The sequence below is a fragment of the Staurois parvus genome, unplaced genomic scaffold (assembly GCF_062004578.1).
Source record: "Staurois parvus isolate SC_StPar_1 unplaced genomic scaffold, SC_StPar_1.0 ptg001176l, whole genome shotgun sequence".
In the NCBI taxonomy this organism is placed as follows: domain Eukaryota; kingdom Metazoa; phylum Chordata; class Amphibia; order Anura; family Ranidae; genus Staurois; species Staurois parvus.
The window spans coordinates 212,339-226,556 of record NW_028318972.1 but is presented as its reverse complement, the minus strand read 5'-3'; the positions used below and the strand labels follow the sequence as shown (position 1 = coordinate 226,556).

Here is a 14,218-nt window from a genome sequence, read left to right as displayed (position 1 = left end):
GGAAGAAGGGATAAGAAGAAGGAAGAAGGGATAAGAAGAAGGAAGAAGGGATAAGAAGAAGGAAGAAGGGATAAGAAGAAGGGGGAAGAAGGGGGAAGAAGGGGGAAGAAGGGGGAAGAAGGGGGAAGAAGGGGGAAGAAGGGATAAGAAGAAGGAAGAAGGGATAAGAAGGGGGAAGAAGGGAGAAGGGATAAGAAGGGGGAAGAAGGGAGAAGGGATAAGAAGGGGGAAGAAGGAAGATGGGATAAGAAGAAGGAAGAAGGGATAAGAAGAAGGAAGAAGGGATAAGAAGAAGGAAGAAGGGGGAGAAGAAGGAAGAAGGGGGAAGAAGGAAGAAGAAGAAGAGGAAGACGAAGTTTTGCCTTTAGTTACACTTTAAAGCTGAACTCCATATACATATAAAATAGAATATCATCCACTTATTGGTTTGATTAAAATATAATATAAAAATTTAATATATATAAAAAAATATAACTTAATATATATAGATTTATTTTTTTTATTTTATTTTTTTTCCCATATATATTTAGATTTACATGAGCAAGAACTTGTTCCGGAATGGGTCTGATATCCCCCTCCGGTACTGCTCTGTACAGCGGTTGTGCCCTTTAATAGATGCTGCACAGTTCAGTTTACCCCAATCTGTTCAACAATTATAGGTACTTTTATACTTTGCAAAAATAATTTAGCAGGTAAGTTTCATCAGACCAACTGTATGCAAGTCCCCAAATAAAAAACCTTTTTTAGGGGGGTAATGTGTAAATTGGGGCAAAATCAACCATTGCCCAGCTATTCTCTCTCCGGGCATTATTTTCAATGGATTTGCATTTGTAAACCGAAAATCACGTTAACCGAAAATCACGTTAACCGCACATCATGTTAACCGAGGTACGCCTGTACCCATTTACTATGCTGGTCAGCTCCATTTGTTGGCCATAGTTCAGTATTTACCCGAAGCACACTCTTTATAAAATGAAGACCTTCGACCTGTAGAGGAAATAGCCTGGGGAAAAAACATTTAGATTTTTTCCCTGCAGTTTCACTAGAAAAATAATTATGATTTTTTTGTTATCTACACACCCCAAGACTGAATGCTCAGAACAACCAGAGATTTGCAAGTATGTATGCAAGTCCCCAAATAAAAAACCTTTTTTAGGGGGTAATGTGTAAATTGGGGCAAAATCAACCATTGCCCAGCTATTCTCTCTCCAGGTTGAATGTTATTCATCAAATAGCAGGAACAAGGAATATACTGCATTTTGGCCACTATATGGGGCTGATGATCATAGGAAATAAATACAGGCATACCTCGGTTTACGAATTTAACTCATTCTCCGGGATGTTTCGGATTGTGAAAAATTTGTAAACTGAAGTACGGTTTTCCCATAGGAATGCATTGAAAACCAATTCATCCGTTTCGGAGGTCAGAAAAAAAACAAAACAAAAAAAACAAAAACACCTCCTTTATCTGTTCAAAGCTCTTTATACAGTGCACTTTAAAGGCATAAATACTGTACAGGGACATGATTAACAATTAATTCATAAATGCATTGAAAACTAATTCATTCATTCAAGAGGTCAGAAAAGTTAAAAAAAAGTCTATTCAAAAAAAACTTTATAAGGTGCACTTTAAAATAAAAAGCCATAAATACTGTACAGGGACATGATTAAAAATGAATTAATAAATCCATTGAAAACCAATTAATCCATCCAGCAGTCAGAAAAAAAAGTAGTCTTTTTACTGTTCAAAACTCTTTAAAAATTGAACTTTAAAAAGGCATAAATACTGTACAGGGACATGATTAAAAAAAAAAAAATAATAATTGTAAATGCATTGAAAATCCAATTAATCCATTTGTATTGCGAAAAAAAAAAAAATTTGTAAACCGAGGCATTATTTTCAATGGATTTGCATTTGTAAACCAGAAATTACGTAAACCGAAAATCACGTTAACCGCACATCATGTTAACCGAGGTAAGCCTGTACCCATTTACTATGCTGGTCAGCTCCATTTGTTGGCCATAGTTCAGTATTTACCCGAAGCACACTCTTTATAAAATGAAGACCTTCGACCTGTAGAGGAAATAGCCTGGGAAAAAAACATTTAGATTTTTCCCTGCAGTTTCACTAGAAAAATAATTATGATTTTTTTTGTTATCTACACACCCCAAGACTGAATGCTCAGAACAACCAGAGATTTGCCTTGATTTTTTTTTTTTTTTATTTTTTTTTTTATTTATACACCCAAAGACTGAATACTTCTAGCAACCAGAGATTTGCTTTGACATTTTTGGCCAAAATTTAAATTAGCCGTTATAGACAACCCATGCTGTAGATACTATATTATACCTAAATCCTCCCCTAGATTATTTTACGGAACTTTTCAGCTGCAAGAGATTTGTGAACAAAAAAAAAAAAAAAAAAAAAAAAAAAAATTTAAAAATAATAAAGTGACATTCCCAAGAAAACACAGCATGCATCCTACAACACAGCTGTGCTCGGTCTGCAAGCAACTTGGTTGTTGTACTTCAATCCATATTTTTTATTTTTTTTTTTAAATTTTAATTCCAGCTCTACAGATCATAAATATGTGGTTAGTAATAAGGGTCATGTAGCTCGATGCCTGGTATAAAACATGTATTAAAAATAGCCAACACATTTCAGGGGGAGCGATCTCTGCTCCGTTCGCTTCCTAGAAGGGCAGGGGAGATATCGGGGGTCTTTTAAACCCCTGATATCTCATTAAGAGAATCTGTCGCCACGAAAATAAAAGGTAAGAGAATTTTTTTTTTTTCCTTTTTTACATGTGTAGGCGCCCCTGACAAGCATTTCCATGCGTACCTACATGTGTGAGGGTGGGGCTTACAATTTTTGTTTTTTTTTTTTTTTTTTTTTAAGGGTGAAGTGGTTGAGTGAAACTTTTTTTTTTTTTTAATAAAAAAAAAAATAAAAAAAAGTTTCACTCAACCACTTCACCCTTAAAAAAAAAACCCCAAAAATTGTAAGCCCCACCCTCACACATGTAGGTACGCATGGAAATGCTTGTCAGCGGCGCCTACACATATATAAAAACAAAAAAAAAAACAACTACCACCACTTTATATTCTAGGATCTCCGCTTTCAGAAAATATACACTCACTGGGCACTTTATTAGATCCACCTTGCTAGTTCCGGGTTGGACCCCTTTTGCCTTCAGAACGGCCTTCATTCTTCATGGCATAGATTCCACAAGGTGTTGGAAACATTCCTCAGATATTGGTCCATACTGACATGAGTTTGCTGTTGCCTTTCTATCATCTGGAACCAGTCTGCCCATTCTCCTCTGACCTCAACAAGGCATTTTCCTCCACACAACTGCCGCTCGCTGGATATTGTCTCCTTTTCGGACCATTCTCTGTAAACCCTAGAGATGGTTGTGTGTGGAAATCCCAGGAAATCAACAGTTTTTGAAATACTCAGACCAGCCCATCCGGCACCAACAACCATGACACGTTCAAAGTCACTTAAATCCTCTTTCTTCCCCATTCTGATGCTCGGTTTCAACTTCAGCAAGTTGTCTTCACCACATCTAGATGCCTAAATGCATTGGGCTGCTGCCGTGTGATTGGCTGATTAGCAATTTGTGTTACCAAGCAATTGAACAGGTGGACCCAATAAAAGAGGCCGATGAGTGTATATTGTTTGGGGGTTTTCTAATCTTCAGTCTTAAACAGGGGCGGACTGACAACTCATTGGGGCCCCCGGGCCAAAGGGGATCATGGGGCCCTGTGTCCTTGCCCAAACTCAAAAAAGCCTATGAAAAAGGTACCAGGGGCATCTCATGGGGCCCCATACTGACCCCGGGCCCTCGGGCAGTGCCTGAGTTTCCAAATGGTCAGTCTGTCCCTGGTCCTAAAGTGATCTTTGAAACCAACCCCCCACTCCAAAAAAAAAAAAAAAAACCAAAAACGACCTCCCCCCCAAAAAAGACAAAACAAAAACCCACAAAAAAACCCCCAAAAAACAAACCCCCCCCCCCCAAAAAAAAAAAAAACAAAAAAAACCCCCAAAAAACAAAACAAAAACCCACAAAAAGAAAAAAAAAAACCCCAAAAAAACACAAAAACAAACCAAAAAAAAACAAACAAAAAACCCGATCACAAAATTTTTCATTAAACAAAAAAACACAAAAACAAAAAAAGACACAAAAGACCCCCAAAAACTCTGGCAGCGGAAGGGCTGAATGACGGTGAACAAGTCAACACCAGTGAATCCATCACTTCAGACACATGTTCCCGCATGTACCGTGTATTGGAAGTAGGATCCTTGCAGTGGTGACATGAACTGTATTCTCCTAAGTAGCGACTTTTGTAATTTTAACCCTAAAAAACTTTTATTTTTATTTAATTTTTAATTTTATATTTTTTTGCTATTCCCCAGAAATGCAAACAAGCGATTACGGTTGGTTCTACCTAAATTAAAAAGATACCATTTTTTTCCTCCACGTTGCAGAGACCGAGCACAGCCGCGGCACAGACAGCTAGCACAAGGGCGGGCAGGGTTAGCGCTCGGCCAGGAAGTCACCTGGTTTCGGAGCAGGTTAGTTTGCGCCACCAAATGGGCCTGTATTTTCCCCTGACACCACTGGGGCGCAGCCTTCTCAAGAAGCGACACCGGCTGCACATGTTGTCACCGAGGTGAGCACAAAGAGAGAAGAAGAAGAAGGGGACAGAAACAGAAGACAGTTTTTAATTGTGACAATTACAAGGAAGCAGCAGCAGCAAATCAGCGTTAGGTCATCCTCTGTGGCATGCCAGAAGTGAGACACACAGGACTCCACACAGACGGGACCGGTACGCCGGAGACACCCCAACAAAACTGCAAAGAGTAACAAGAGCCATTAGTCACACCCGGGAAACATCTGAGCCTTCCGGACTCCGGCTTCGGAATGTGAAAATATTTTACACAATTGTAGAATTAAAAATTTGCAACATTTCAGCAACATGCAAAGAAATCACTTTCAAGGTCAAGAATACATGAGAAACAGATTCCTCTTGGGATGGAAGAAAAAAAAACACTGCAGCCTCTTCCCACAGAATAAATCAGTGTTACAAAGAAAAGTAAAAAAAAAAAATGATAATATATATATATATATATATATATATATATATATATACACATACATACATACATATACTAGCAGCTTTTATTATACATAAAACACATTTCAAAAAGGATTCGACTCAGTCGTACCAATACAATCACATACTGGCAAATTATTTCCATTTTTAGATTTTTTTTTTTTTTTTCTTTATTAATTATATTATGTTATTTTTTTATTGCAATTTGCACAACATGGCCATGATGGATAGAAACCATGCAGAAAAAAACTTTATGCACTAGCAAAGTTCTAGATCACAATGGTATAACAGTTTCCCCAAAATTCTTTGTTCATGAACTGTTCCTCGAATGTTTGTCACCATGAACCTCTCTGTGGCTTTTTGAAATGTATGCAGTGCAAGACCATTCAAACTCGAATAGAAAAAATATTAACATTCAATTCAATTAAAATAAAAATAATATTTATATTTTTTTAATTGAATTCAATTTTTTTTATTATTAATATTATTAAGTTCAATAAAAAATAATAATTAAAAAAAAAAAAATCTGCAAAAAAGGGGATAGGAGCAGAATAGCCACTCCACATGTAAAAATCAAGGATGGTATTTTAGTTCATAACTACCCCCAAAAAAATCCAACCTGCTATAAGGGTTGGGAGAGCCCTCCTTTTTTAGGGATGAAAAGAACCAAAAATCTGAAAGCTTGCCCAAATTATAATAGGACAACAGAAAATGTACTGCCGAGAGTTCTGTAAAGAGCTATGGGGTTCATGTACTAAAACTGGTACAGTTGGGTATGGTAGCCAATCCGCTTCTAATTTCAGCTTGATTAGTTAAAGTGGTTGTAAAAGATCAAGGTTTTTTTTTTACCTTCATACATGAAGGTAAAAAAAACCAAAAAAAAAAAACAAAAACACTACACCCTTCTGTATGCCGATTCAAAACAGTAATAAATCCTAAATTATAACAAAAGAACAAACTCAACTGTATTAAAATTGTGACTCCGCCTCAACAAAGTTTGTAAACATATCTTTGTGCCAACAAATGAATTATAAGTTATGAGCTGCCTCCCTGTAAATGTAAAATAGTGAAAAAAAATAAAAGCACACACAAAAAAACAAAACAAAACACAACCCCCCAAAAAAACCCAGAACCCCCCCCAAAAAAAACAAACAAAATAAAGCAAAAAAAACCCCCCCAAAAAATCCCCCCCTCCCCCCCCCAAAAAAAACAAATCCCCCCCAAAAAATTACCCCCCCCCAAAAAAAAACCAAACAAAAAAAAACCAACCCCCCCGAAAAACTCAGAACCCCCCCCCCCAAAAACATCAAAATAAAGCAAAAAAAAAAAACCCAAAAAAAATTACTCCCCTTCCCCCAAAAAACAAAATAAAACTAAAAAAAATACCCCAAAAATAACCCCCCCTCACCCCAAAAAAACAAAAAACAAAATAAAACAAACCACCCCCCCAAAAAAAAATTACTCCCCCCCCCCCCCAAAAAAAAAAAAAAAAAGCACAACCCTCCAAAAAAAAAAACCAGAACCCCCCCAAAAAACAAACAAAATAAAGCAAAAAAAAAAAAAAACCCTCAAAAAAAAAATAACTCCCCCCCCCCAAAAAACAAAATAAAACAAAAAAACCCCAAAAAAATAACTCCCCCCCCCCCCCCCCAAAAAAAAAACAAGAACAAAAAAAAAACCCTTTAGGGGGCACTATACTAAATACTGTAAGCCAAGCCTTGACCAATAAGTGCTCATGTACCTCAATCAATAATAATAAATAAATGGATTTAATTGATTAAAAGCGGTCATTTTGCGGCATATTTTCATCACATTTGGTGGAGGTGGAATATAGGAGGACTAAATCGAAACAATTCTATGTGGAGAGAACTTTAGATACACGGGAATTTAGGAACACTTGTATTCTCTATTTTGATAGATGTGTTATTTATTTATTATTATAATTCATTGGGGGGGTCTAAGTGCACTCATTGGACAAGCCTTCAATTCATTTGTACAGAATGATGCGCTAGTTTGGGCCTTTTGTTAATGTACGAAGCATCTGAAAATGCAATGACGTGACGAAGGATCCAAATGGATTCAGATCCATTTCATTTTTATTTTTCATGAACATATTCCACCATTCTAGGAAAAAAAAAAAACAAAAAAAAAAAAAAAAAACAAAAAACAAAAAAAACCACAAAAACACCACCTTACCTTGGCAATTTTAGTGTCATCCTTCTTTTTCGCATTTTGTAGGGATTCAAAGTGATGTCTTGCACTGTCGTAGTCCACAAGTTTCCTTCCCCGCTTTGCAATCCGTGACTGAAATGATACAAAATTTAAAAAATTACTGAATTTCCTGCCCTTTTTAGTTATTTAAAAAAAATTGGTCACACCCCCCCAGGACAATTTCTATGATCCTGTGGATAAAAAAAAAAAATAAAAAAATAAAAAAAATAAAAAAATGTAAACCTATAAAATCATGTTTTTAAGTATATTTGAAAGAAAATATGAATGGTAGATATTCTACAACTGAGATAAAGATCAAATTTCAGGTCTATTTTTTATATTTTTTTAAACAAACCAAAAAATATTGAGTTAGATGCGTGATGAAATCCAAATCATAAAATAAATAAATAGTGATCATTTGTAGTAAACAATGCTGCCGCTTCTAAAGAAATTAATACTGAGGGTTCTTTTGTTGATTATTTTTTATTTTAATTGATATCTTGTGTCAAAAATCTTTGTTTTAGAAACATTTAATATATAGCGCTTCAACTCCACTGTATTTGCAGAACGTTCTGGACTCGTCCGTTATACAGCCCAGCCATGGCTGCTCGCTTGTAGACGGTCTCTCTCTAATTGATACTCCAAAGAGCGCCTTATCCACTTAAGACAGGGAGGGGAGGGGCGTGTATCCCTCTTTCAAGCCCCTAGGCATGCAGACTGCTATAAACATTTGTGAAAGAATGGGTCACTCTCAGGAGCTCGGTGAATTCACCTGACCCAGGGGCGGACCGACCATTCGAGCACTGCCCGAGGGCCCGGGGTCTGTAGGGGGCCCCATGAGATACCCCTGGTACCTTTTGTATAGGCTTTTTTGAGTGTGGGCAAGGACACAGGGGCCCCATGATCCCCTATTGCCCGGGGCCCCATAAGTTGTCAGTCCGCCCCTGACCTGACCCCAACCTGTCCAGACTTCTCCGGACAGTAGATGGGTGTACCCGGGTCCCTCTGATTTCTGCCACTTCTGTGCTGATGGCTCTGCTGGACTGAAGGAACTCAGCAGGTCGGTTGTTCCAAACATCTTGGAGAACGAAGCACAGATCTGTAGATGTCGGCTGCCTCAGATCCTGCAGTCTCTTCATATCATCCCAGACAGACTCCATGACGCTGAGATCAGGGCTCTGTGAGGGCCAAACCATGACTTCCAGGACCCCCTTGGTCTTTACGCTGAAGATAGTTCTTAATGACATTGGCTGTATGTTTGGGGTGGTTGTCCCGTTGCAGAATACATTTGGGGCCAATCACACGCCTTCCTGATGGTATGGCGTGATGGAGAAATATCTGCCTGGATTTCTTAGCATTGAGGACACCATTGGTCAGGCAACGTTGAGGACCATAGATGTGGTGGTCAGCCAAGGAAAACTAAAGCAGCAGATGAAAGACATCAGGCTTACCTCCCTTCATCGATCGGAAGATGTCCAGAAGTGCCAGTAGCACAGAACTGGCAGAAACCAGAGGGACCCAGGTACATCCATCTACTGTCAGGAGAAGTCAAAAAGTGGTCTTCATGGAAGAGTTGAAGCCCAAAAAGCCAAACCTCCAACATGGAAACAAGACCAAGCGACTCAGCTATGCAGGAAAACATAGGAACTGGGGTGCAGAAACATGGCAGCAGGTGCTCTGGACTGAGGAGTCAAATGTGAAATATTTGGCTTTAGCAGGAGGCAATTTGTTGGTGAAGGTCTGGAGAGCGATACAATGAGTGTCTGAGGGCAACTGTGAAGCATGGTGGAGGTTCCTTGCAAGTTTGGGGCTGCATTTCTGCCAATGGAGTTGGAGATTTGGTCAGGATCAATGGTGTCCTCAATACTGAGAGATATAGGCAGATACTTCTCCATCATGCCATACCATCAGGGAGGCGTGTGATTGGCCCCAAATGTATTCTGTAGCAGGACAACCATGCCAAACATACAGCCAATGTCATTAACCACTTCCCGTCCGGACCATGTATATAAACGGCCGGACAGTGGCAGTGCAGGGGCGGGTGGCCATTTATAAACGTCCACCCTGCTCCCTGGTTGTGCGTGCTCCCTGGGAGTGCGCAGCACTGTGATCCGGTGCCCCCCCGTGTCCTCCTCAACACCGATTGTTGTACGGGACCTCTGTGTGAGGTCCCGATCATGTGATCTCTGATTGGCCAATCAGTGAACACATAAAGAGTGGTAAGCAAGATATCACTTCTGACATCATTGCTTACTACGTGTGAAATCTGTGAATGATCACAGAGATCACATGGTACAGGGCTATTCACAACAGCCTTGTACCATGTGACAATCTGTGACCAATCACAGCTCGCACAGTATTTCTCAATGGCTGCAAGAATGCAGCCAGAGAGAGGGAAAAAGGATTGCTTTTACAGCCCTTATGGGTGTAAAAGTAATCAGTGTAAAAGAAAAAAAAAAAAGAAAATCTTCATCACCCCCCACAAGTAGTACAGTGTCACTATGGTGATACTGTACTGCTAGGGTGACCGTATGCTAAAAAAAAACAAATAATATTAAAAAAATTAAATAAAACCTGTAAAAAAAACAAATTAAGAAAAATTTAAATTTTTGGTTATAAACTAAATTTGGTTTATTGTTTTTTTTACTAAAAAGATAACTGAATAGATTTTGGCCAAAACAGATTAAGAAAGATTAATTTGCAAAATTTTATAAAACTTTTTTTTCAAAATTTTTGGACTTTTATTTTTATTTTTTTTGCTATATAAATGAAAAAGTCCCAGTGGTGAATAAATACCACCAAAATAGTTTTATTTGTCTCAAAAAAAATGCTAAAAAATTCATATGGGTACAGTGTTGCATGACCGCGCAATTGTCATTCAAAGTGTGATAGCACTGAAAGCTGAAAATTGGCCTGGACAGGAAGAGGATAAAAGTGTCTGGACTTGAACTGGTTAAAAAAAAACAAATATAAATAATATAAAAAAAAAAATGTAAAAAAAAAAAAATTTTGAAAAAAATTATAAATTATAATTTTTGGTTAAACTAATTTGGGTTTTTTTTTTTATACTAAAAAGCTAACTGAATAACTTTTGGCCAAGATTTATGAAAAAAGATTTACTAAATTTTATAAGAAAAACACTTTTTTTCAAAATTTTTGGACTTTCATTTATATAGTGAAGAAGAGCACTGAAAGCTGAAGATTGGCCTGGACAGGAAGGGGGTAAAAGTGTCTGGACTTGAAGTGGTTAAAAAAAAATATATAAATATTAAAAAAAAAAAAGAAAGTAAAATGTAAAATTTTTTTTAAAAAAATATATAATTTTTGGTTAAACGAATTTGGGAATTTTTTATACTAAAAAGCTAACTGAATAACGTTTGGCCAAGATGTATGAAAAAAAGATTATTTATTTGCAAAATTTTATAAGAAAAACACTTTTTTTCAAAATTTTTGGACTTTCAGTGCTTTTTTTCACTATATAAATGAAAGCCGAAAATTGGCCTGGACAGGAAGGGGGTAAAAGTGTCTGGACTTGAAGTGGTTAAAAAAAACAAATATAAATAATATTAAAAAAAAAATAAAAATGTAAAAAACAATTTTGAAAAATTATAAATTTTTGGTTAAACTAATTTGGGTTATTTTTTTTTTATAGGAAAAAGATAACTGAATAACGTTTGGCCAAGATTTATAAAATGTTGCAAATAAATCTTTTTTCATAAGAAAAACACTTTTTTTCAAAATTTTTGGACTTTCATTTATATAGTGAAAAAAAGCACTGAAAGCTGAAAACTTGACAGGAAGGGGGTGAAAGTGTCCGGACTGAAAGGGGGGGGGGGGAAGTGTCCGGACTGGAAGGGGGGGGGGGAAAGTGTCCGGACTGGAAGGGGGGGGGGGGGGAAGTGTCCGGACTGGAAGGGGGGGGGGGGAAGTGTCCGGACTGGAAGGGGGGGGGGGGGGGGGAAGTGTCCAGACTGGAAGGGGGGGGGGGAAAGTGTCCAGACTGGAAGGGGGGGGGGGAAAGTGTCCAGACTGGAAGGGGGGGGGGGGGAAAGTGTCCAGACTGGAAGGGGGGGGGGGGGAAAGTGTCCAGACTGGAAGGGGGGGGGAAAGTGTCCAGACTGGAAGGGGGGGGGGGAAAGTGTCCAGACTGGAAGGGGGGGGGGGGAAAGTGTCCAGACTGGAAGGGGGGGGGGGAAAGTGTCCAGACTGGAAGGGGGGGGGGAAAGTGTCCAGACTGGAAGGGGGGGGGGAAAGTGTCCAGACTGGAAGGGGGGGGGGGGAAGTGTCCAGACTGGAAGGGGGGGGGGGGGAAGTGTCCAGACTGGAAGGGGGGGGGGGGGGGGGAAGTGTCCAGACTGGAAGGGGGGGGGGGGGGGGAGTGTCCAGACTGGAAGGGGGGGGGGGGAAGTGTCCAGACTGGAAGGGGGGGGGGGGAAAGTGTCCAGACTGGAAGGGGGGGGGGGGGAAAGTGTCCGGACTGGAAGGGGGGGGAAAGTGTCCGGACTGGAAGGGGGGGGAAAGTGTCCGGACTGGAAGGGGGGGGAAAGTGTCCGGACTGGAAGGGGGGGGAAAGTGTCCGGACTGGAAGGGGGGGGAAAGTGTCCGGACTGGAAGGGGGGGAAAAGTGTCCGGACTGGAAGGGGGGGAAAAGTGTCCGGACTGGAAGGGGGGGAAAAGTGTCCGGACTGGAAGGGGGGGGAAAGTGTCCGGACTGGAAGGGGGGGGAAGTGTCCGGACTGGAAGGGGGGGGAAAGTGTCCGGACTGGAAGGGGGGGGAAAGTGTCCGGACTGGAAGGGGGGGGAAAGTGTCCGGACTGGAAGGGGGGGGGGAAGTGTCCGGACTGGAAGGGGGGGGGAAAGTGTCCGGACTGGAAGTGGTTAAGGAATATTTTTATTGTGAAAAACAACAAGCAGTCCTGGAAGTGATGGTTTGGCCCCCACAGAGCCCTGATCTCAGCATGGTGAAGTCTATCAGGGAATACGAGGAGACAGAAGGACTGGAGGTTGCCGACATCCACAGAAGATCTGGGCTTCATTCCTCAAGATGTTTGGGGCAACCTACCTGCCGAGATCCTTCAAAAACTGCAAGTCTACCTAGAAGAACTGATGGCTGGTTTGAAGGCAATAGGAAGGTCCAGCCAAATATGGATTTGGACTTCTCTTCTGTTCACTTACCTTCCAGTCTGTTAATTCATAAAAAATAATCTATGAACACCTCTATTTCTAAAAGAATTCTTTATTTACAGCTTTTTTTTTTTTTTAAACTGCCTAAAACTTTTGCACAGATCTATACCACCATCATCATCTTCAGAAAATATGTACAAAGGAATTTTTTTACATTTCCTTCCAATTTTGACCGACTCGTCCAACCACATACCAGAAAACAGGATGGTTCTCATAAAGGTGTGTCCACAAATCTTTGATTTTTTTTTTTTTTTTTAAACCAACTTCATAATATTAGAGATTACTCAGCAGGTGGAAACCCATAAACTTCATTTCACAAATACTGCAATGTATGAATCCACATTCCTGACCAGAGACTAGGAGGAAAGGACAAAAAATATGTCTGGTAACTTACCTGACCCTCAAGCATCATCCTCATCCGTTAAAATGAACTCCATACCCGGCACATCAATGACTCTATCGGCTCAACCCCAAAGCGTTCTTAATTGACCTTCAGAATCTATATTTATGTTAAGTCCTCCTGCACACGGGACGTTTTTACAGCGGTAGTTTCTGGCTTTTGGCATTATGTTTTCTACAGCCAGTAACCCCCCCTAGCATGTTCTCCTATATGTCCATCCCCGGCGTGTTATCCTGTGTGTCCGTCCCCGGTGTGTCATCCTGTGTGTCCATCCCCGGCGTGTCATCCTGTGTGTCCATCCCCGGCGTGTTATCCTGTGTGTCCATCCCCGGCGTGTTATCCTGTGTGTCCATCCCCGGCGTGTTATCCTGTGTGTCCATCCCCGGCGTGTTATCCTGTGTGTCCATCCCCGGCGTGTTATCCTGTGTGTCCATCCCCGGCGTGTTATCCTGTGTGTCCATCCCCGGCGTGTTCTCCTGTGTGTCCATCCCCGGCGTGTTCTCCTGTGTGTCCATCCCCGGCGTGTTCTCCTGTGTGTCCATCCCCGGCGTGTTCTCCTGTGTGTCCATCCCCGGCGTGTTCTCCTGTGTGTCCATCCCCGGCGTGTTCTCCTGTGTGTCCATCCCCGGCGTGTTCTCCTGTGTGTCCATCCCCGGCGTGTTCTCCTGTGTGTCCATCCCCGGCGTGTTCTCCTGTGTGTCCATCCCCGGCGTGTTCTCCCGTGTGTCCATCCCCGGCGTGTTCTCCCGTGTGTCCATCCCCGGCGTGTTATCCCGTGTGTCCATCCCCGGCGTGTTATCCCGTGTGTCCATCCCCGGCGTGTTATCCCGTGTGTCCATCCCCGGCGTGTTATCCCGTGTGTCCATCCCCGGCGTGTTATCCCGTGCGTCCATCCCCGGCGTGTTATCCCGTGCGTCCATCCCCGGCGTGTTATCCCGTGCGTCCATCCCCGGCGTGTTATCCTGTGCGTCCATCCCCGGCGTGTTATCCTGTGCGTCCATCCCCGGCGTGTTATCCTGTGCGTCCATCCCCGGCGTGTTATCCTGTGCGTCCATCCCCGGCGTGTTATCCCGTGTGTCCATCCCCGGCGTGTTATCCCGTGTGTCCATCCCCGGCGTGTTATCCTGTGCGTCCATCCCCGGCGTGTTATCCTATGTGTCCATCCCCGGCGTGTTATCCTGTGCGTCCATCCCCGGCGTGTTATCCTATGTGTCCATCCCCGGCGTGTTATCCTGTGTGTCCATCCCCGGCGTGTTATCCTATGTGTCCATCCCCGGCGTGTTATCCTATGTGTCCATCCCC

General features: G+C 41.4%; 1 protein-coding gene across 1 annotated transcript in view; it reads right to left on the bottom strand.

Annotated features, from left to right (window-relative positions):
- Positions 1–4,564: 4,564 nt before the first annotated feature.
- LOC149438969 (myc box-dependent-interacting protein 1) overlaps positions 4,565–14,218 on the bottom strand; it is a gene marked incomplete at its 3' end in the record, with an annotated part of 104,920 nt that continues 95,266 nt past the window's right edge. Inside the window, exons 6-7 of the mRNA XM_089659629.1 lie at positions 7,318–7,425; positions 4,565–4,657 (exon numbers count right to left, since the gene is read on the bottom strand). Coding sequence (XP_089515755.1) covers positions 4,565–4,657; positions 7,318–7,425 — 201 coding nt within the window. The remainder of the gene's footprint in view (positions 4,658–7,317; positions 7,426–14,218) is intronic.